Raw genomic sequence first — 24767 nt, 5'->3', positions numbered from 1 at the left:
ATGTCACTTTTTGACATTTTTGCCATACTATAGCCTTGCTTTTTCGGTCATTTTTTTCGACATGCTATATTATGTTGTTTATGGCTGTTTTTGCACGTTTTAATGCTATGGCGTGTCTCAGCATGCTATTTTATGCTATTTTGAGGTGTTTTTAGCTGTTTCTGGGACATGTCACTTTTTGACATTTTTGCCTTACTATAGCCTTGCTTTTTCGGTCATTTTTTTCGACATGCTATATTATGTTGTTTATGGCTGTTTTTGCACGTTTTAATGCTATGGCGTGTCTCAACATACTATTTTATGCTATTTTGAGGTGTTTTCAGCTGTTTCTGGGACATGTCATTTTTTGACATTTTTGCCATACTATATAGCCTTGCTTTTTCGGTCATTTTTTCGACATGCTATATTATGCTGTTTTTGGTTGTTTTTGCACATTTTAATGCTATGGCGTGTCTCAGCATGCTATTTTATGCTATTTTGAGGTGTTTTTATCTGTTTCTGGGACATGTCACTTTTTGACATTTTTGCCATACTATAGCCTTGCTTTTTCTCTCATTTTTTCGACATGCTATATTATGCTGTTTTGGCTTTTTTGCACGTTTATTGCTACGGCGTGTCTCAGCATGCTATTTTATGCTATTTTGAGGTGTTTTTATCTGTTTCTGGGACATGTCACTTTTTGACATTTTTGCCTTACTATAGCCTTGCTTTTTCGGTCATTTTTTTCGACATGCTATATTATGTTGTTTATGGCTGTTTTTGCACGTTTTAATGCTATGGCGTGTCTCAGCATACTATTTTATGATATTTTGAGGTGTTTTTAACTCTTTCTGGGACATATCACTTTTTGGCATTTTTGCCATACTATAGCCTTGCTTTTTCAGTCATTTTTTCAACATGCTATATTATGTTGTTTTTGGCTGTTTTTGCACGTTTTAATGCTATGGCGTGTCTCAGCATGCTATTTTATGCTATTTTGAGGTGTTTTTATCTGTTTCTGGGACATGTCACTTTTTGACATTTTTGCCATACTATAGCCTTGCTTTTTCTCTCATTTTTTCGACATGCTATATTATGCTGTTTTTGGCTTTTTTTGCACGTTTTAATGCTATGGCATTTCTCAGCATGCTATTTTATGCTATTTTGAGGTGTTTTTAACTCTTTCTGGGACATATCACTTTTTGGCATTTTTGCCATACTATAGCCTTGCTTTTTCAGTCATTTTTTCAACATGCTATATTATGTTGTTTTTGGCTGTTTTTGCACGTTTTAATGCTATGGCGTGTCTCAGCATGCTATTTTATGCTATTTTGAGGTGTTTTTATCTGTTTCTGGGACATGTCACTTTTTGACATTTTTGCCTTACTATAGCCTTGCTTTTTCGGTCATTTTTTTGACATGCTATATTATGCTGTTTTTGGCTTTTTTTACACGTTTTAATGCTATGGCATTTCTCAGCAGGCTATTTTATGCTATTTTGAGGTGTTTTTAACTGTTTTTGGGACATGTCACTTTTTGACATTTTTGCCATACTATAGCCTTGCTTTTTCGGTCATTTTTTCAACATGCTATATTATGCTGTTTTTGGTTGTTTTCGGACATTTTAATGCTATGGCGTGTCTCAGCATGCTATTTTATGCTATTTTCAGGTGTTTTTAACTGTTTCTGGGACATGTCACTTTTTGACATTTTTGCCTTACTATAGCCTTGCTTTTTTGGTCATTTTTTTGACATGCTATATTATGCTGTTTTTGGCTTTTTTTTACACGTTTTAATGCTATGGCATTTCTCAGCATGTTAGTTTATGCTATTTTGAGGTGTTTTTAACTGTTTCTGGGACATGTCACTTTTTGGCATTTTTGCCATACTATAGCCTTGCTTTTTCGGTCATTTTTTTCGACATGCTATATTATGTTGTTTTTGGCTGTTTTTGCACGTTTTAATGCTATGGCATTTCTCAGCATGCTATTTTATGCTACTTTGAGGTGTTTTTAACTGTTTCTGGGACATGTCACTTTTTGGCATTTTTGCCATACTATAGCCTTGCTTTTTTGGTCATTTTTTCAACATGCTATTTTATGCTGTTTTTGGCTTTTTTTGCACGTTTTAATGCTATGGCATTTCTCAGCAGGCTATTTTATGCTGTTTTGAGGTGTTTTCGGCTGTTTCTGGGACATGTCACTTTTTGACATTTTTGCCATACTATAGCCTTGCTTTTTCGGTCATTTTTTCGACATGCTATATTATGTTGTTTTTGGCTGTTTTTGCACGTTTTAATGCTATGGCGCTTCTCAGCAGGCTATTTTATGCTGTTTTGAGGTGTTTTCGGCTGTTTCTGGGACATGTCACTTTTTGACATTTTTGCCATACTATAGCCTTGCTTTTTCGGTCATTTTTTTCGACATGCTATATTATGTTGTTTTTGGCTGTTTTTGCACGTTTTAATGCTATGGCATTTCTCAGCAGGCTATTTTATGCTGTTTTGAGGTGTTTTTAGCTGTTTCTGGGGCATGTCACTTTTTGACATTTTTGCCATACTATAGCCTTGCTTTTTCGGTCATTTTTTCAACATGCTATTTTATGCTGTTTTTGGCTTTTTTGCACGTTTTAATGCTATGGCATTTCTCAGCAGGCTATTTTATGCTGTTTTGAGGTGTTTTTAGCTGTTTCTGAGACATGTCACTTTTTGACATTTTTGCCATACTATAGCCTTGCTTTTTCTGTCATTTTTTCAACATGCTATATTATGTTGTTTTTGGCTGTTTTTTGCACGTTTTAATGCTATGGCGTGTCTCAGCAGGCTATTTTATGCTGTTTTGAGGTGTTTTCGGCTGTTTCTGGGACATGTCACTTTTTGGCATTTTTGCCATACTATAGCCTTGCTTTTTCTGTCATTTTTTCGACATGCAATATTATGCTGTTTTTAGCTTTTTTTGCACATTCTAATGCTATGGCGTGTCTCAGCATACTATTTTATGCTATTTTGAGGTGTTTTTATCTGTTTCTGGGACATGTCACTTTTTGACATTTTTGCCATACTATAGCCTTGCTTTTTCGGTCATTTTTTCGACATGCTATATTATGTTGTTTTTGGCTGGTTTTGCACGTTTTAATGCTATGGCGTGTCTCAGCATACTATTTTATGCTGTTTTGAGGTGTTTTCAGCTGTTTCTGGGACATGTCACTTTTTGACATTTTTGCCATACTATAGCCTTGCTTTTTCGGTCATTTTTTTCGACATGCTATTTTATGCTGTTTTTGTCCATATTTCCACGTTTTAATGCTATGGCATTTCTCAGCAGGCTATTTTATGCTGTTTTGAGGTGTTTTTAGCTATTTCTGGGACATGTTAAATTTTGACATTTTTGTCATACTATAACCTTGCTTTTTCGGTAATTTTTTCGACATCATATATTATGCTGTTTTTGGCTTTTTTTGCACGTTTTAATGCCATGGTGTTTCTCAGCGGGATATTTTATGCTGTTTTTAGTTGTTTTTAGCTGTTTCTGGGACATCTCATTTTTTACATTTTTGCCATACTATAGCCTTGCTTTTTCGGTCATTTTTTGACATTGTTTTTGGCTGTTTTTTCACGATTTCATGCTAAGGGCTTGTCTCAATATGCTATTTTATGCAGTTTTAAGCAGTTTTCAACTTTTTTTGGTACGTTTCATTTTTTGAGATTTTTCGCCATACTATAGTAGTGCTTTTTGGGTGGTTTTTCAATACGCTATATTTTGTCGTTTTGGGGCATTTTTGCAACATCTTGTGCGATGGCATGCTATTTTACATGATTTTTTATGGTTTTCAGCATTTTTTTGGGAAATGTCATATTATGACATTCAAACTATAGTATTGCATTTTCGGTTGTTGTTCGTTTTTTTTTTTCAAAATGCTACTATTAAGGCCATACACACAAACAATGGCTCTGGGAGTTGCTGAACATTTAAAGGATGCAACACTACAGATCAGTGGGGAATATCAACACAAATGTACTGTTAAACCCAACCAAAAAGCATTACCAAAGAGGGGCTTAAGATCCTGGCCAAAACCAATAAAAATGGGAATCGCTGGGTCAGACCTTGCTCATCCACCTAAAGGAAAAACCCTAGAAAACAATAACCGAGAGCACAGCTGCCAGCAATCACCAACCCAAACCAAAATAACAAAAAGGCAAAAACTCAAAAAAAGGCCATCGCCCCACTGCAGGGGAAAAACTGTCGCTGCTGCTGTTACTGCTACTGTTGCTGCTGCTGCTGCTGTTTCTGCTGCTGTTCCTGCTGCTGTTCCTGCTGTTGTTCCTGCTTCTGTCCCTGCTGCTGCTACTGCTGTTGCTGCTGCTGCTGCTGCTGCTTTTCCTGCTCTTGTTCCTGCTACTGCTGCTGCTCCTGCTGTTCCTGCTGCTGCTGTTGCTGCTGCTCCTCCTGCTCTTGTTCCTGCTGCTGCTGTTGTTGCTGCTGCTGTTGCTGCTGCTCCTCCTGCTGTTGCTGCTGCTGTTGCTGCTGCTTTTCCTGCTCTTGTTCCTGCTGCTGCTGTTGCTGCTGCTCCTCCTGCTGTTGCTGCTACTGCTGTTCCTGCAGTTGTTGCTGCTGCTGCTGTTGCTGCGGTGATAGTGTGCGAAACAAACCCCGCTTCATCGTCCCCGGTCCTTTATCCCTCCCATATTTGGCTCCACCTGGAAAGCAGGAGCAAGTGAGAGGGAGAGCCACAGACAGCACAAGATCACAGCAGCCAGCCACACGTAACACTGTGTTATGGTATTTTTGGCAGTTCTCGCAACATTCTGTGCTATGGCTTGTCTCTGCATGCTATTTTATGCGGATTTCAGCAGTTTTTGGGACATTACGTATTTTGATATTTTTCGCCATACTATAGTATTGCTTTTTGGATGTTTTTTTTTTTTACATACTAATTCATGGTGTTTTTGGCCATTTTTGCAACATTCTATGCTATGGCTTGTCTCGGCATGCTATTTTAAGTGGTTTTATGTGGTTTTCAGCTGTTTTTTTGGACATGACTTATTTTGACATTCTTCACCATACTATAGTATTGCTTTTTGGGTTTTTTTCAACATGCTATATTATGGTGTTTTAGACCGTTATTGCAACAACCTATGCTATAGCATATCGCTGCATGCTTTTTTGTGGTTTTATGTGGTTTGCAGCTGTTTTTGGACATTACATATTTTTGACATTTTTCACCATACTATAGTATTGCTTTGTGGTTGTTTTTCTTGACATGCTATTTCATGGTTTCATGCCGTTAGCATTTTATGCTATAGCATGTCTCTGCGTGCTATTTAATGTGGTTTTGAGGTGTTTTTTGGACCTGTCATATTTTGACATTTATCACCATACTATAGTATTGCTTTTTGTGTGGTCTTTTTGACATGCTATATAATGCTGTTTTTGGCTGTTTTTGTAACATCCTATGCTATGACGTATCTAGGCATTCTATTTTATGTGGTTTTCTGCTGTTTTTTGGACATGACTTATACTATAGTATTGCTTTGTGGATGTTTTTTTTCAACAAGCTATGTCATGGTGATTTTGGCCTTTTTTTGCAACATTCTATGCTATGGCGTGTCTTATTTTATGTGGTTTTACGTGATTTTCAGCTGCGTTTTGGACATGTCATATTTTGACATTTTTCGACACACGGCATATGGCATTTTGGAGTTTTTTTCGACATGCTATTTCATGGTGTTTTTGGCCGTATTTCCACGTTCAGCTGTTTTTTGACATTTTCCCCATACTACAGTATTGCATTTTTTGTGTTTTTTTCAACTTGCTTTTTATTTTGACATTTTTCGTCATACTATGGTAAGCCATTTGTGGTTATTTTTTTTCGACATGCTATATTATGGTGTTTTGAGCTGTTTTTGCGTCACTCTATGCTATGGCATGTCTCGACACGCTATTGTATCTGGTTTTCAGCTGTATTTGGGACATTTCATATATTGACATTTTTCGTCATGGCATTTTCGGTCGTTTTTTGGACATGCTATGTGATGGTGTTTTTGGCCATTTTTACAACATTCTATGCCATGGGGCTATTGTGTTCGGTTTTCAGCTGTTTTTGGGACATGTCATATTTTGACATTTTTTGCCATACTATAGCATGCTATTTTCGGCCTTTTTTGACATGATATATTATGATTTTTTGGGACAATTTTTCAACATACTATACTATTACATGTCTTGACATGTTATTTTATGTGGCTTTCAATTGTTTTTTGTATATGTCATATTTTGGTATTTTTCACCATACTATAGTATGGTGTTTTTGGTCTTTTTTTTTCAATACTATGAGGTTTAGGAGTCATTTTTGACAACATAGTACCCTATCAATTTTTTGTCACATTTTGGGGTCATTTTTGACAACATATTATATGACGTTTTCCTGACATTTTGGGTAATTTTTGATATACTATACTATGACATTTTGGGTCATTTTTGACAACATACTGTGCTATGACATTTTGGGGTCATTTTTGACAACATTCTTTATACTATGATGTTCTTAAGAAAGACAAATTCTCTAAATGACTCGTGGTTAATATGCATGCAACTGAACAAATATTTAATCAGTGACGTCTTTTGCTAAGGCGGGAGGTGTGTAAACCAGATAAATGACTCAAGAGACATCCAATTTCAATGGTTTATGCCAGTATAGTAAAAACCACAACTGCTTGGCTCCTGTTTGGTACCGTTACAATATTTAAATCATATTCGTGTGACTTACTCATTCTCCTGTGCCATTGCACTGAATGCCCACTGAGAAAATTGTGATAACTCATTCAATATTTCCAATCTTTGTCGAGTAACTGAAAATATTGGGATTTGTGATTACAGACGCTGTAATATTGATTCATGTGTGGGCTGCAGCAATTTCATTCATGTGGAACTGTGGTTTGAAATACAGTTCTCAACAAAGGGCAAACAGTTACTGACAAAGCAATTTTCCACTCAAGGTCTCCATAATACATTAAATAAGGTTTAACTTGAACCAATAGATCATGGAGAGAAAACTGAACTATATTTCATTGGCTGGATGCCTCCCGTATGACAAGACTGTAATTACTACGGGACATAAATAAAAGCCTCTTCAATACAGGAATGCATAGTCATGTAAGAAACTTCTTAAAAGGAGAAAACACCTGAGAACCAATTGGCCTTTCTTAATCACTGCCTTGAAATGATAACAGTTCTTCTGGGTTGAATTTAGTGGACTTAGAGGTCAGACACAGAGTAATTATGTATTAGGATAGCTCTGTTTGGGTTCTGTACTTCAGCACATTGGATCAAACGATACAATAACTGTGAGGATGAAATACTGACTGTCAGATTGAATTTAAAGCTGCAGTTCCCCTCAACTCATTGGAGCTTTTTGGGAACGTTTAGCTCTTTTTTTGTCTTTGTTTTTGGCCTCGAACTATACCATTTCAATTCATTCTCACCTCATCAGTGTTGCTTGCAGCAGTAGGCATGTTTACTTGCCCTCTGTAGATACAAGTTTCAATGTTTAGTCAGAAATGTGCTCTACAGCACCCCCAACCACACCCAGTGGTGATGTCACAATGTACAGGAGCAAGGTGAGAAAGATTTACGGAGGGTGTTTGGTCACCCAAACATTAAGCTGATGTGAAATATTACAATAACCCAGTGATCAGAATGTTTTTTTTATTAATGTGGATTTTTAAAGCTGTTCACATTAACATTTGATGAATTCTTTAGGAATGTCAGCACTTTTTATACATAGTCTTCAAAGTGTAAAAAGGCACAACAGTGCTTTACTGTTTACCTGAAAACTATGACAGTCTGGAAGTTTTTGTTCTTTGTAACTCCTCCAGCGTGCTGAAGCAGAAACCGTCCTAATACTGTAGTGCTCTGTGGGTGAAAAGTGGACACAGAATGAATGAAATGCATTGCTAATAAGACTTTTTTTTCCACACATCTCGACAGTTCTGGTGACATCCGGCTCGTGGTTTGAACTGGTCTTTGTTCCTCTGGGCTTCATGGCTGCTTGGCGTGGCGGCAGGAAAGGGAAACGGCTGAGAACAATATGGGTAAGTCTTTCATCAGACATCTGTCATCTCATCTTCCATCTCATCCCCCTCTGTTTCACCTTCTGCCTCGCCTTCTTCTTCCTCTTCCTCTTCTGATGTCACGTCCAGCTCATCCATCTGGGAGACGCACTTTGGACATGAGCAGACAAACAGGTAGTTCTCCCTGGGAAGAAAATGTTACGTCAGTCACACTGTTGCACCTCTAACAAGAGCTGAAATTAATCAGAAGCATTTTACAGTCTGCTGTTCAGAGTGCTGCAAATTATTGTTCAACATTTGTGGTGCAATTAATAATTAGCGGGTATGACATGGGGATTCATGAATTTTGGCACAGGCATTCATTCACACCACCAACCTGGAGTGCAACTGCACCTTCTCAAGACTGAGAATTATCACAGGATGATGTAAAAACTCACACAGAGACTTGCAAAACAAGCCTGCCCCCCCTTCAGTGTTGGATTGACATGTTGATCAATGAGGAGCGTAGGCACAGGAGTAGCCATCAGACCTCTGGCACTGCTGCCTCTAGACTCCCCATTATTGCCTAGAAGGGTTTTTATTGATCCAGATGGAATTCATAACAGTATGACCCCCATTCAAGTGGATCATCTAAAGGGATTATTGATGCTTACCTCAGAATTTTGTGTCTGCTATGACGGCTTCGGTCTCGCTGACAGCAGTCCAAATAACTGATGCAGATCTCCTAAAAATCAAAAGAAAACAAACAGATAAAGTGGTTGAAACAGAGGTTTCAGCCTTAAAGGCATACTCTTCCCCCGAAATGATCATTTGTATATCAATTACTCATAATTAATTTGTGAGGAAAAAGTTGTTTTTATTGCATGCTGTCAGTGAAGAATCCAAAAATTCTTCTTGATGAATTAAAGTCATAGGGGTCCACGTTTAACAACAACAAAATCTATATCCAAACTTCTGTTTGCAAACTCATGCATGTATAATCCAAGTCTAACTGGGAACTGAACAGAAAGTGAAACCATGACTTTTGTCAGTTCTTTCAACATGCTATACTATGACTCTTCTTTCAAAACACTATACTGTGACTTAAAAAAAATCAACAATATGACTTTTTGTCAACATAGCATTCGAACTTTATTGAATTTTTTTCCGACATACTATTCTATGACATTTTTTCAGTGTCAGTGTACTACACTGACTTTTTTCAGTTTCAACATGCTATACAATATCCTTTTCTCGACATACTATAGTATGAGTTTTTAAAGAAATACTGTACCATTTTTTCAGCTTTTTTATATGTTTTGCTGCAACTCCTCTTTCCACAGACTTTGCTATGACTCTTTATCAGTTACTTTGACGTGCTACACTTCAAATTTGAATATGACTGTACTATGACTTTTTTAACATTCTACACTAGCACTTTTTTCTTTTTTTTTCAGACATACTAAACGATGGCTTTATCCAACATACTATACAATACTGAGTTTTTTTCACTTTTTTCCACATACTATACTTATTTACTATTGTTTAAAACATACTATAGTTTGATTTTTTATTAGTTTTGACAACATGGACTTTTTCAACACACTACTGTTACTATTGTCTTTCTTTTTTCAACATATTATAATGACTTTTTTTTACATACTATAATATGACTATTTTTAACATACTTTTTTGACTTTTTTCAGTTTTACATGCATTTACTTTTTATTGACATACTATTGCTTCTTGCAACATACTATTCTACGACTTTTTTCGACATACTATACTATGACTTTTTCAACCTACTGTACTGTGACTTTTTTAAGCATGCCATGCTATCACTTTTTTTGACACTATTTTTCAGGGTTTTTTTTCTCAAAACAGCGTAAACTTACTTTGTTCGACATACCATACTACATACTACACTATGACTTTTTTCAACATACTTTTCTATTACTTTTTTCAGTTTTTCATCATTCTATATTGTAACTTTTTTGTTAACATACTATTGTATGACTTTTTGTAGTTTTTCAACATGCTATAGTGTGACTTTTTTTTCAACATACTACACTGAATTTTTGGGGGGGTTTAGACGTACTATACCCTGACTTTTTTTTTGTTTTGTTTTTTTTTTTACTTGTTGTACTTTTTCCAACATACTATACTGACTTTTTTCAACACACAAGTCTTCTTTCCCCAGAATTTTTTCCAATATGATTTACTATGACTTTTTTTAATCAGCATTCTATACTATGACCTTTTTTCAACATACTTTTTCACGACTTTTTATTCACTTTGTTTGACAGACTTTGACTGACTTTCTGATGGTGAACTGAACTAAAGTGAAATTGTCTTTCAAAGCCACAGTCTATTGACAGAAACAGTTATTTACCTTGTTAAACATGAGAGCTGCTTTCCTTCAACTGCCTCAATTGGTTGAATCCAAACTAACCATCTAAAATGCCACAATAACACAAAAAAACTAACTGATCAAGACAGTAACAAACCAGCAGTTCCCGAGGTTTGATTTTCAGTTCAGCGAGGTATGATTTTTTTTTGTCAATGAAGTCTTGCTCTAAGGAGAGCATAAACAAGTTTCACTTTCTGTTCAGTTCCCTGCTGGAAAAGTCTCTCTATGGGAAATACTGAATATAGTGTTTGATAAATGAGACCTTGGTTATACCTCACCAGTTGCATGAGTGTTTGTAAACTTATGTTCTTAATATTTCTGCAGTTAAACGCTGACCCTATTAATTTATTCCATCAAGAACTTTTTTTACATTCTGTGTTCTCTGTGGTAACATGCAAGTTCTTTTTCCTTCATCAGTTACAGTTTAGTGCCATAAATATGCTACTGGTGTTTTTCAAATAGCAGAAATAATTAATGTTTTGTAATGATTTTTTTCTCCCTCCTGCAGGAAGCAACCGTGTCCCTCAGTCTGCCTACTGGTGAAGTCTTATTCAAAGTGCTCCTGTCTCAGCGAGCATTCAAAGGAGAGCTTCGCTGTGAAAATAGCACGGCTGCTGTGACATTACTGTGCCACGCAGATGTAAGGCTTCTCAATCTTTCTGACAGCTTGACAAACCAACTCCAATCCTCAAAGTCTCAGCGTCCTAATACCGTCTGACAAGGGAGCACACAGAGCTAGAGAGGGATGTTCTGTCCTGTCTATCCCGGGCCAGAATTTATCACTACGAACACAGACGTGTCAGCTGACCTCTCCTGGGTTGATGTCACTAAGGGCACTGAGCTGAAGCAGGAAATTGTTGTCAGGGAAGGATGCCTCTGCGTTGGGTATGCAGCTGTGGTTACCTGAAGGGGTCAAAGAGGACAAAAAGGGGTCATCAGACAGTCTCTTGACCACAGCACAGTGTGTTTGAACTGAAGTGACAGCACTCATAACCCGGAGATCATCCGCACTTACATGAGCTTTGAAGCAGAAACAGTCCAGAGCCCTCACAGTTCAGAAAGTCTCCCGTTTCTACAGAGAGAGAAGAGACAAATGATGCAAATGTGTGGCTTTTGTTGAGATGTGAACACAGGTTACATAATAATCACAGCAATGTCATCGGGACAACGCAGAAACAATAAACACTCATTCATACATTTGCAAATCTGCTCAATTGAGACAAAATAATTCTCTGAAAAAAATACTGCAAGACTGAGATAAAGCTGTGACCTTTTTCAATGTCCTTGTATAGCTGGTCAATAAAAGAGTCCAATTGCTCCTTCTGCTGGGCGGGAAGCTCAAGTGCATCACAGGCATGAACCCACTGACTCAAGGAGCTGCACAGAAACATACCGCACAAAGAGAGAGGATTATTTTGGCAAAACTACAATACAGAGTGGTTAAAGGTGAGGGACGAGCTGCACATATAAGGATAATATGCAGTAATGTTTTTTAATATCAAAACAGTACTTGTGATAAATAAACAGATATTTATGGTCCTCAGTTCTGGAGCTGCAAAGATTAGTCAGTGAATCACTTATTCATTTGACTAAAATTTTGTCATCGACTTTTTTGAAAATAGATTATATAATAGATGGTAATAATGGTTGGACAAAGCAAAGTAATTGATGACTTTAGGCTCTAGCATATTGTCAGAGGTGAAACTGAGTCACTGTTTTGCAGGTCACCAGTAAGTACGTTTTCGAGTTTCGAGTCCTGAACAAATCGACAACTCTTCAGCAACTATGATGCCATTGTAACAACAGGTTAATAATATATGACATTTATGAAAATTATGAATGCTTTTAAAACTTTGTACTTTTTTTGGTTAAAACTAGTTTGTTGAAGTTGTTGTCTCTGTAATTTTTACACATTTTGCATTCTGCTTTTTTTTATGACCACTGCATAGTCCTTGTACACAAACGAAATTATCTTTGATATATTTTTTTTCCAACTGATGCTCAGTGGCAACATTAGTTTTTCATAGTTCTCTCTGGTAATTTATTATTATTTATTTATTAGTATTTAAGTGTTGTCTCACTAGGAATTAATTGCGTTAAAGTTAGCTGATTCAGGAAAATTAAGGGGATTTAACTGATTTGTGGCACAATATTTTTAATTTATCTTTTTATTCTGTCTTGATCCTGTTTGTTATTATCAGTTATTATTTACTTTTTATTGTTATTATTAATTTTATTTTGTTATTTCATTTTTCTAACATGTTTTTGCCCCTAATCTCTTGTTTAATTCTACTTTAATTATTTTCAGTTCAGCATGATTGTCTGACTCCTATTGTTAAATTTCCTCTGAGGTTTCTTGCCTCTGCTTTGCTTTGATTTTCAAAGCACTTGCTGTATAATTAAAATTATTATTATTATCATCATCATTAGAAAGAAACAGAAAGATATCACAGAAATATATGTTGTGCAGCCCAACAAGAGAGAGGCGAGTGTTTACCTGGTGCCGATGCCTTGTCCGTTGGTTCCCACGAGAGCGAACAGAGAGCGGAAACCCTCAGGGACAAACCACTGAAATAAAATCATATATATTATATATATTTAATGCCGAACAATCAGAAATGTAATTTGACCCCTTTCATACTGCAGGTCAGCGGTCAGGGTCAGCTGTAGAGCTGGTCAGAATTCACTATGCATTGATCGAGTTGCAATATTATGAATATTATTCTGGATGTCACACAGATTTCAAGTTTGAACCGTTGATCGGACAAAACAGATGATTTTGAGCAAGTTTTCAGAAATTGTGATGGCTATTGTTTAAATGACAAAACTACTATTTGATTTGAGGTAATAGTATGACATTTTGGGGACATGCCTTATTTACTTTCTTGCCAAAAGTTAGATGAGAAGATTAATACAGCTCTAATATCTGTGCAGTAAATATGCAGCCACAGCCAGATGACAGTTTGTTAGGCATAAAGACCAGAAACAGGGACAAACAGTCCAACAGTAAAAAATCTGCCACCCAGCATCTCAGTGCTGTTTCATGTGGTTTTATGTGCTTCATTTTGTCTTAGCTGAGTGCAGTGACTTCCTCGAGTCTTGCCGTCACTATGATGTTGCCAGGCAACCAGCAGCAACGCCAGGAAGTAAAACTACATCATGTTTTTAACCTTCGTTTTTTGTATGGGTTAAAACAAGATGTAGTTTGTTTACTAATGAGGTGATGGTAGCTAGATCTTTGTGTTTGGATAGAGCCAGGCAAGCTGTTTCCCTGTTTCAAGTCTCAATGCTAAACTAACCATCTGCTGCCTGAAGCTTCATATTTACCACACAGACGTGAGAAAAGTATCAGTTTTCTCATCCAACTCTGCAAAAAAAAGTGAATAAGCATAGTTCCCCATAATGTTTGACCATTCATTTAATCAAGAAAATAACTATTTAATCGATGATAAAAATAACTGCTGCAGCTGTAATGTATTTGGGAAAGCGTTAAATACATTTCTTACCCGACTCAGGTGATCATCATAAAGTGCTGCTTTGAAAAGGCTGTGTAACAAGGCCAGCTGCCCCTACAGAAACAATGAAGGAACAAAAAACACAGGTGACCACAGTGGGAATTAACGTGTTGTTTATTGAGCTGTTTAGAACTGATTAGTATGATAGCATGATATTAACTTTGAACTGCTAGATTTTATACATTTTGCACCTCGACTGTTTCATATTTCCAAATGACATGATTTGAACTTACTCTGAACTTCTCTCCCAGGAGCTTGTGGGCGATCTCCTCCTCCTCGTTACCTGTCCGGCTGCAGAAGTGTGAAAACAGCTTCTGCCAGTGTGCTTTGTCTTTGGCCTGGACGACATAAACCAATAAATATTAACAACAAACACTAGGTCACTTATTTGATTACGTTTCAAATTTGTTTATACAAAAAGTTCACAAAAGTTTGCAAAAATTTGCAAAAATATTCCTTCTTTGTTACTTGTCATCACTTTTTTATCCACATTGTGTTAAGTTGTTGTGGATATGATTTAATGAAAGGGAGGTGATCTGTCAGGTGTATTACAGGTGTAGTGAGTATTTTAAGGCGTGTGTGTGCTCTGTTAACTTGTCTGATGCAGAGCATGTAGCTTGAAAATTAACCTTGGTGGTAATTGTATTAAATATTTTTTGGGGCGTAATCAAATGTGGACTTTGTGTTTTCTTCTCTTAAATTTTGTTAGTGCAGCAAATTTTTATAACTGATGTGATGTTTCAATGCCGCTTGTCTTTTGGAGGATAATCTGCATTAAAACATAAAACATTTTACACTCGCTGCAAATGTGGGAAACGCTTATGAAAGACTAGTTTGTTAGCTGCTAAGTTTTGTTTTGTTTAATGGTTAAATGTTAGTTAATGTTGAGTTAATAGTTAGAATCAGATAGCAGTTATGAGGATTTTTTGAATGATATACAGTGGCAGTGAGGACAGTAGTTAGTTAGTGATTGTAATAGTCATATAAAAAAAAACACAGTTCCATAATATTCTTGCTATTTTAGTTTCAATGAGATATTTAAAGCGTTTTGGCTTTTATGTTTTCATTTCTTGGGTAAAATAAGAAATTATATTGTGTGATAGTAGATGTCAGGGTACCACATTTTTCCCAGTGAATTTTCAAAACTTCTCCTCAATTATTTCACAATATTTTACCCAATTTCAATGATTTCTTGAAGGAGTTTAACATAGCGAGGCCTATACAGTGATACAGCCACGCTTTATTAAACACACTCTTGACAGGCATTTTGGTGAAAGTAAATTGCTATCTTAACTCGCTCGTGAGACATTATCAACTGGATTTCAGAGTCTACCAGCCAAAGTGACAGGTGTACAAAAAAGTTTATTTATTAATCGAGGAAAAGTTAATTTCAAGCTAGGTTTAACACCCATCAAAACGTGATGGGGAGTAAAAAAGGCAATAAAAATCTAAATTACATGCAGCATGTTATGTCCTCTCACAGCAAGGTGTTTGTATTGTGTTTCTTATATGATTACTACACAACCCAGAACGAATTAAAAATATTCACACCCTTTGATTCAGGAGTTTAAAGTAATCAGACTCACCTGTTTGACTGAAGCGACCATTCTGGCCATCAGCATGATGCTGGAGGTCTCTGGGGGATAATGCACACTCCTGAGGAGAAGACACATGATCTTCATTTAGGTGACTGAAATCAGCTCACACACACAAAGAAAATCTCTCTGAAATGCTCTCTGACCTCCACGCGTCTTTAAGCTTGTTGATGGGATGGTCTGGATCGGTCTCAGAGGGACCCAAACACAGAACCCTGTGGTACTGATCTGCTGCAGCCTGGCGACACTCGCTGCTACAGTACATCACCTGCAGGGAGGGAGGACGCTGTGTATCAGTCAAAAAGCACTGGAAAGGTCCGAGAAACAAATGCAAAATCTTTGAAGCAACAGGTATGTGACGTAAATAACAAGTTTCACCACGATATATCATATCAATTCTTTAGACAACTACGGCTGCAACAAACAATTATTCCCTTTATCGATTAATCTGCTGATAATTCTCACAATTAATCACTTAGTCTATAAAATGTCAAAAACTTGAAAAAACCCAACAAGGAGAGGATGTCTAAACAAGTGGAATATATTTACCAAATATTAGTAAAATATAATGTGCAAAGTGTGCATAATTCACTGCTGCAGATTCTTGGCTTTAAAAAAAAATCACCACAGCATTATTCTCCATCAGAATAGACTACTTCTCTATAAATGTATTTAAATGTGGATTAGCTCATTCCGTCAGGCAAAAATATCTATCAGTATTACGCCTATGAGTCATTCCAGGCGTTGCATCTGTTTTTTTCCCACTGGGCCTGAAAAAATTCTAGGCATAACGCCAGCAAATCTTAATTTTGTTATTACAAACTTTGTTTGCAAAATGACTAATAAATCTACCTTGTACCTTGTATGTTTTAACTTTGCCTCAATAATGCTGGATTACTGATCATTGAATAGATATATCAATTGAGATCAATGTAATCTCACACCTCTGGTATGTACATTTTAAAATGTGTGTTACACATGCAATGCACTTTGGTGTCTCTGTGTCATTTTTTCCCTCCGTACAGCTTTTTCTTAATCAATAACTGGAAAGCACTGGTCTTCATCGCCTAGCAACAACTATTGTATGAGGGTCACATTATCATAAAATTATTTGTGTGATTTATTATTTATTTCAGAACGGTAATGTGATTCAGAGCTACGGTGGAGGTGACCGTTTCACATCTCTCTGACTAAAGAAAATCACAAATGAACAAACTTACATCAGATATGTACATACACTCATGTGTGTTTGTACATGTGTTTATATATATATATGTGTGTGTGTGTGTTCACACACACACACACACAGACACATATATCAATATATGTAATATATATATATCAATTAATCTACTTGTCACCTGAAATCAAAATCTGATTTTATTGCATTGTCAGTTCTATCAATGTATTTATTCATTTATATGTATGGATACGTGTGTGCGTATGTGTGAATACTACATGTATATATATAAGCACAGATATACTGTGTATATGCATGTGCACACGTAGATGATGTCTATGTCTAATAAAGTCCTCATTTTAAATGGGAAGGGCTGTAAGAGTTGTAACCTGAGACCAGTGTGTTTCTAGAACATGAATATTTGACATTAACTTCCTCAATTGTCTTGACATTTTGTTTAAATCTTTTTTTTTCTGTGCCTGCACTGACATAAACATTGTTTTATTTCCTTAAAACAATATTCCTCTGAATATGAAAAGTTACTAAAGAAAAGACAGAAGGTTTTCTGTACAAATATGGCCCTTTTTTCTGAAATTAGTGGTTTTAAGCGAGTAGGGACTAAAGTCTCATAGTGATTATCACAAAACTACAATACAGAGTCATCTTTGTTACTCACTATTTGTGACACTAACAACTTTTTCACTGGTCACGTCAGGAAAGACTAAAACTATTATTGTCCTAAGTGCTGTATTTCCACAGAAAAAAGACCCAATCTGGGATATTTTTACCCATTTTTAAAAATGGAATTGACAGAACTGCACACAGGGCCGGTAATGCTTAAGTTGCTTATCAGTATTTTACACTATAATCTCGCCTATAAACACATTAAATAATAATATTTTGGGATGTACTATATGACATGTAATGTGAGGTATTATTCAATTTATGCAGCAGTGTATTACTGGGTACATGTACTATATATCAGGTAGAATTCATACTTTGTATGATATTATTTGTTTTACTCCCCGTCCTTTTGTTCCTGTTCTTTTCCTCTTAGGTGAAGTTTGTTGTGACACTTGGATGTGTGATGCATGTAAAAGGCTTTGTAAATATATGTGCTTTTCTTCTGAAAGACAAATTAAAAAAAAAAATTTAAATTGCATTTGCTTAAAATTGTTTTATTCTGTTCTTTTACTGCATTCATTCTATTTAATTTAATTTGTTAAAAGCTGTTTATTCTCAGTTTAATTATTACATTTTTTGTTGCACTTTACATCTATTAATTTCATGTCTTTTGTGAATGACTTTTTAATTGGCTTTGACAAGTGCTATATAAATTAAGTTATTATTAGCTTTAGGACTCCATATCAGAAAACTACTGAATCAAACACAAGTTTGTTGAAGTTAAATGCTGCCTGTACTGATACGTAACACTACAAATACAGAAAGAAATTACGGAGGATAAACAGTTGTCTCAGTTTTTCTCTTTGGTTAATATAAAAATAAGCAGATTATATTAGTGACCCGTAGCTCCAATACTGGCCTCTAAAAATCTATCTGCTGATCGTGCTGCCCACCACCGACTCCCTGACCACAGCTGCTTTAAATCAATACATTTCTGATCTTATATTGATCTGGGGGCATTTTCCTTCTTTGTGAAATAAATGAAAACTTCTACAGAAGAAGTTTTGGTTTTCAACATGAGTAAAATCCTTTCATCGTCAACAGACCTGGCAGTGAGGGCAGCCCTGGTGCAGCTCCGGTCGAACACGGCAGAGCTCGGGGTGAGGGAGGCTGAGTCCGGGGATGCCGCTGAGTCTCCTCGCATTCTCCTCTGCAGTCTCCAGAGCTCGTAAGCAGTACTCGCAGGCTGCAACAGGACACAGTGCAGCACATGAGTTAAAACATTAATGCTGTGCTGGTTTAAGATTTTAAAGATTCAGGCAAGACCAAACTCCTAAAGCAATATTTATCCAGTTTCTGTCAAGTCTGTCTAATTAAATATGAATGCGTCTGTTGCCCCCATGTGGACTTTCTACAATATATTGTTAAATACTTTTTTTTTCAGTGCCATTCCTTCATCCTTTGACTGGATCATCGTCACTTTTCTTAAGCCGCAATCAAACGCCTTTCACAAATTTTAAACCTGTGAACCCTAAAAAACTTGGTTTTAAAGAAATAATAAATGCAAAATGCAATTAAACAGACCAGTGGGCAGGAATTTGCCTATTAAATTCAAATTTAAGACAATCCCATGACTTTTAAAGACTAATTTCTGTAAAATTGTATTTGAGACCTTTTAAGGACCTGCAGACACACTGATTCTTTTCACGTTTTTTTGTTTATTCATTAGCAACTGCTGTCTACCAAAAGTGTACATTATTTTATTTTATTTTATACATATTTTATGTATCTTTTCCCATTATATTTATCCCTATATTTAAACTATTTCTTAGATTTTCACATTTTTTATTTGCATGCTTGTGTTTTTTAAACATACCTGTTGCTGTTACTGAGAGCTGAGATTTTCATTTCCAGGGACTGTTTCTAGGTCATTTCATTTACATATTTATGACTCCGTTTCAGGGACGGTGCACATTGATCAGCATCACTGTACATTTGTCAGTGTTAACACAAAGCCTCATTTTCAGCTGTTGTCCCTCAGCCTGATCTTCAATTCATCATTAAGCTGTTGTGCACATGATAATAAAGAACCTGAAATTTGAAAACACTGTCATTTTATTTTACTTTATTTTATGTGATGCTATGCTTTGCTATGCAGTCTGCAGTACTGCTTTTTCTTTATCGTGTGTATTGTCGTGCAGCCAAAAACTAAGACACAACACATTCACTTTGAGTGAAAAACTTTTGGACAATAAACTTGATTCTGATGTCTTCACTTCACTTAAACGTGTGTATTTAGCTACAATCAACCTCTCACCTTTATATTTATACAGAGCGTTCCACAGGAACTGGGCGGAGACCAGAGGTCGCTCAAGGAAAATGGTGTCCCCCTTCTTGATGCTCCTTTTGGCGAAGAGACCTTTGCCCTGAAACATGAATAACACACCGTTAATGGTGAGCATCATTTGCAACAATCTTTGAAGACACAGCAGCCTCGGCCTCTTTTAAACCCAGCAACAGCACAACATGTAAACACTGAAAACTTTCTCTCAGTTTCTCATGTTGGCATTGAACTTTTGATCTTCATCTTTCAGCTCATTACACCTAAACGCTGAAAACATTAATTTATAAATTATTGTGTGTAACTTCTTCATTCTGCCACAGCTGTGAAGTCTTTTGGGCGGAGGATTCCTGCGACCCTGCAGAGGATAAGCAGGCGCACGTAACGGATGAACAGATTTCTTATCAACAAAAATTAGGCTAGACAGCACTGACGGTAAAATAATGTGATTTTGGCTCCTAAATAAGCCACAACACCTGCTTTTATTCAACGCCAGTGACATATTTACTGGTTCATCCTGATTTGAATCAAGTGTCAAACTACCCTTCTCTCTGCCCTCAAAAATACACCTCGCATTAACATTGAAGCTAAATTTAACTCTTTGGTTTCCCATTATTTTGTGAGCTCTGTGTTAACTAGGGGTCGAACGATATTGGGTTTTCAGGGCAGATGCCGATCATTAGTACTTAATCAGACCGATAACCGATATGCATTTATAATAGAAATGAAAATATTTCTGTCAAAATGTAGAATTTGGAATATAACAAACTCCAACGTGAAACTTAGTTTGAATGCCTTCAGCAAAAACTGAAACTTTCAACATCACATACAGCAAGTTCCCAGAGATGTTTTTTCAAGTCAAGTGAATATTTAAATAAATAAATAATAAATAAACAAAGCTCACTGAGGTTTTATAAAGTAAAAGTTCCTTCCATGCGGACACTTTCTCTGCAGTTATTGCAGCCTTCCCTGTTGTTGGCTGAGTGGAACAAGCACACTTTTTCATGAACTAATTTCATTGGCACTCGTTGAAATCAAACACCCATATAGATAATCGGCACAATACCAAATATCGGCCCCGATAATCTGTTAATCCCTACAGTTAACCCCTACATTAATCATGTCCGGGTACAATGACAAGAATACCACACTGTAAAAATACTCTGTTTTAAGTCAATTTACTGTATTCAAAACCTTACAAAAGTTAAATTATCTAAGTATATGGATGCCAATTTCTGCCAGTGTAACGAAAAAAAAAAGATCCTGTGATATTAAAAAACGTTCACAAAAACAATACTTTGTCTTACTTACTTACTTTGTCTGTAGGCTATAGTGCAACAACGTAGGAAATAACAATACACAAATAAAACAGACAAAAAATGAACCATTCATCTGCATAGCCTCCTTACTTACTTATGGTAGAAGCACAAATATCAAGAAAAAATGATCAACGAAACACCTGCAAGTCTACTAAATCTGGCACGAAAATGTCCTCTTTAGTATGATGGTGGTGGACTGAACGAAACCAAATTGCAGCCAAACAGCAAAGAAGATAAAATGACCATGAAGACATAAAGACACTGGATTTATTCATGTTGTAACGTGCGTAACTTTGACAGACTGATAACACATCAGGTATGGAATTACTCAGCAGATGCTCCGGTTCAAAATGAGACCAAACTTTTCACTGGGTGTCAGATTTTGAGTCAAGACAAAGCCCAAAATGTGTGCTGCAGCAGACGGTAAGGCTTGACGTTTTCAGCCGAGCAGATTTCCAGAAAATTTGCAGCCAGTTAAGAGGAGTGAGGTGTCAGCTGTCAATAATGATATATATGTTAATAAAACAGCTTTTTCAACAATTGTGAATCACTGCAACCATGAGAGAGCCTTGTGTCTACAGTCATACATGTGCATACAAAATATGAGACTTTTGCAAGAATAACTGCATATCGACAGAAATACACACATCCAGTTTATGATTATAATGACTCGTATTGTTTGTCATTATTTTTGAGAAAGTTTCTGGTTATAATGAAAGACTGGATTTTTTTTTATCACAGTGGCAGAAACGGGCTTCCATATAAACCACCATGAAAATTTAAAATTCAAATATTCATTCTGTAGAAAAATGTTCCCTGTCAGTGTTCATTACACACGATTTTTCTAATTAATATTACAGCTGCGTTAATGTGTGTGTTACATTTGTATACTGTTGGTTTTATCTACAGCACCACATCATACTCTATAAGATCATCATATGCTTGTAGCTCGGCTGTCCTGTGGGAACCACAAACGTCGAAACACTCAACCTTGAATTGTTTTCAGAAAAACAGCCATTTTCGGCTTTGTGATGATAATTTCCCTGCTGATCCAGGAGGGTTTTTAAAGAGATTATTCACATTTAGAAGTGGGAGAATTTTCTAAACACATAAAAACACGTCAACCTTCATTTCATCACAAATATTCAAAATCAAACATCAGGAGACACGTGGTTTTCACTGGACAAGCAGGGGATGAAAAACTGCACCGAGAAGTAAGAGGCTGTACTTGATTTATCAGATAAGGAGGCTGCTTTGGTGTGACTTTATTTTCATTTTTTAACCTTGACCATCCCCAGAGCGAGAAATATTTTTCATTGAACCTCCCTGATGACTGAAGGAAAATGTAAAACCTTCCCCTTACCTTAAATAACTATATTTTTTGCTCAAGTTGTAAAAGATCTTGTTTTTTTATTGAGCTCATGCGTGCGGGAGTGCAGATTTTAATGATTGTTACAGTCAATCAGTCAGTACAAACAGTTCATTTTTGGTATATGAGATATGTCAAATTAACCCTTCAAAACCTGGAGTGACATCACTTTCCTTGTGCTACTTTCAGATGCATTTCATAAGTATTTAAAACTTTGATCCCTGAGCAAACAGATGCCATTTCTCTCAAAATCATCAGAAAAAGGCGATGAGAGTCTTGGTAATAAATGTTTCACAAATTGCAAGAAATAACTAGATTTTTTTTTAAGTTAAGGGAAAATATCTAGGGGAAAAATATTTATAATAATCATGATTAAATATTTAAAATGATGTCACTTTCTTTCTTTTTTTTTAATTAAGCACCTTTTCCAGGTCATTTTCGTGGTATCATTTAAACTTTTTTACCTTATTTGGTTTGTTTTAACAGATTTTCAGGTAATTTTCTTGCTCTTTTTACTAATTTCATGCTAAGCTCTGTGTCATTCCTTCTGTTGTTGAAAAAACAATCCAATTTGTTCAGGCTTCGAAGGGTTAAGTTCAAAGGGTGCATGATGTGCTCAAGGACCACTGAATTTTCAAATGTTATTTTTTGGCTATGGTTGGTTTAAGTTTAGTTGGGTTATTGGTTTAATTTTGCAGATTTTTTAAGAAAATGTGCCTTTTTAACCCAAGACTGGGATTTGGGCTTTAATTTTCAAAAATACAAAGGACAGCAATTTTAAGTTGTATGTCCCTCCCCAGTGCTTAAAAATATTACTTGACATGCCATCTCCGTTTTGCACCAACTGCCCTTCATAAATAACAAACAGTCCCTAAGCAAAGACAAATGTAGTGCAGTAAAAACTACATTTACCTCTGAGATGTCGGGAAGTAGAAGTATAAAGCTGCGTAAAATGAAAATACTCTGGTACTAATACCTCAATTTTATGTCAGCATTTGAATAAAATGCTCAGTTACATTCACCACTGATGGTTTAGTTTGCGTTAAAATCCGACATAATAAAGAAACTTAATGATAATCACACAATAACAGACTTGAAATTACGTTTAAGACAAATTTTGAAGCCAAACCAAAATTGAAGAAGGTATTTTTATTTTGCCCAAATGTTAAGTATGACATAAAACATGAAAAATTTAGATTATTTACATCAAATGTTGGGGGGAAAAAACTTTTTGGAGTAAAATACATGAAATATTCTGTTTTGGGTTTTTTTAGATTTTACAAACGACGATTCATAAAAACCTACTTCCCATGTCTGAGCATTTTTAAGACTAATTTAAGTCGTTTTTAATACAAAGTAAGGCCTTTTTTTTAATAGATTAATGAATCCAATGCCTATGATACTGGGGAACCCAGGATCATAAGTTTAATGGTGTTCAATGGTGGCTGCTGTCCCTTAGTTTACTCACTTTAGGTTGAAATGAAATCACTAAACGTGCAAACCAGTGACTTACTGGTAGTTTTGGACACTAACAGACGTGTAAACTGTGTTTTTCTGCGGTGCTCTGCTCCTCCACACCGACACGCGACTCACGATACAACCACACCGCTAAACACACGCTTTCAGCCGCGTGTCTGTCCGCGTCCACTGAGTCTGACTGACTTTAAAGCGTCCTACCTTAACATTGTCTATAAATCGGACATCCACGCAGCCGGCAACTTTGCCGGGATCCACGCAGAAGGAAAACATGTCATCCAGGGGAGCCGCCATTTTTCCTGACGATCTTTAACCTTTCAACTCTGACGCTTTGTCCCTGAGCGGAAGCAGCAGCGACCTCTGGTGGTGTGGTGGACACGTGAACTGCAGGTCTGTCCCACAGCTAAACACTGGAGATTAAATGTTTGATTTTGAGTGACAAAAATAACAATAATAATTAGGAAGATACTTTTGGATGCAGTAATAGAAGTAAATATGTGATAAAATATGCAATCACTTCCTTTTGGAACTGCCATAAATATACTCAAGATTTCCTGCAGCAGGATGTGAAATAGTTTTGATGTAATGGGACTAACTGAGTATTTAAATTTTACTTCATACTTATACTCCCCTACATCTATGCTAATTTAGATTAAAGGCAGTGCACACGTGCCCACCGTGCAAGCAGCCTGTTGCAAATGTCCTGTTTTCATTCTCAATTTCCCCTCAGGAATCATTTAAGTATTTCTGATTTCATATTTAATAATAAAACAAATACTTACCCAAAATGTATAAGTTTTAAATGATGCAAGTTACCCAGCAGCAGTCTATAAAGTAATTAAAATTAGCTCTAACATTAAAATGGTGTGCACATTAATGCATCAATAATTATAATTCAGTGACGTAATAAAC

General features: G+C 36.2%; 1 protein-coding gene across 1 annotated transcript; it reads right to left on the bottom strand.

Annotated features, from left to right (window-relative positions):
* Positions 1–6646: 6646 nt before the first annotated feature.
* Positions 6647–24214, bottom strand: smyd5 (SMYD family member 5). The gene is made up of 13 exons (XM_042493116.2): positions 24057–24214; positions 19668–19776; positions 18457–18596; positions 15693–15814; positions 15538–15607; positions 14185–14289; positions 13943–14005; positions 12934–13004; positions 11707–11813; positions 11452–11508; positions 11245–11339; positions 8701–8771; positions 6647–8231 (listed from the first exon to the last, which is right to left on the bottom strand). The coding sequence occupies exons 1-13, from the start codon at positions 24147–24149 to the stop codon at positions 8081–8083; spliced, it is 1254 nt and encodes a 417-aa protein (XP_042349050.1). The 5' UTR covers positions 24150–24214; the 3' UTR covers positions 6647–8080.
* Between the last annotated feature and the right edge of the window lie 553 nt (positions 24215–24767).

Source organism: Plectropomus leopardus, chromosome 8 (genome assembly GCF_026936395.1).
Source record: "Plectropomus leopardus strain MGB_pleo_1.0 chromosome 8, ASM2693639v1, whole genome shotgun sequence".
Classification (NCBI taxonomy): Eukaryota; Metazoa; Chordata; class Actinopteri; order Perciformes; family Serranidae; genus Plectropomus; species Plectropomus leopardus.
The sequence above is the reverse complement of the archived record's forward strand: the minus strand, read 5'-3'. Positions and strand labels throughout refer to the sequence as shown.

What these genes read in the sequence shown, in the direction of transcription:
- smyd5 (XM_042493116.2), bottom strand. Translation starts at nt 24,149, where the DNA reads ATGGCGGCTCCCCTGGATGACATGTTTTCCTTCTGCGTGGATCCCGGC. An exon ending in AGGGCTGCCCTCACTGCCAG is followed by an intron (nt 15,815 to 18,456) that starts GTCTGTTGACGA and finishes CCCTCCCTGCAG; the next exon opens with GTGATGTACTGTAGCAGCGA. An exon ending in TCCTGGGAGAGAAGTTCAGA is followed by an intron (nt 14,006 to 14,184) that starts GTAAGTTCAAAT and finishes TTGTTTCTGTAG; the next exon opens with GGGCAGCTGGCCTTGTTACA.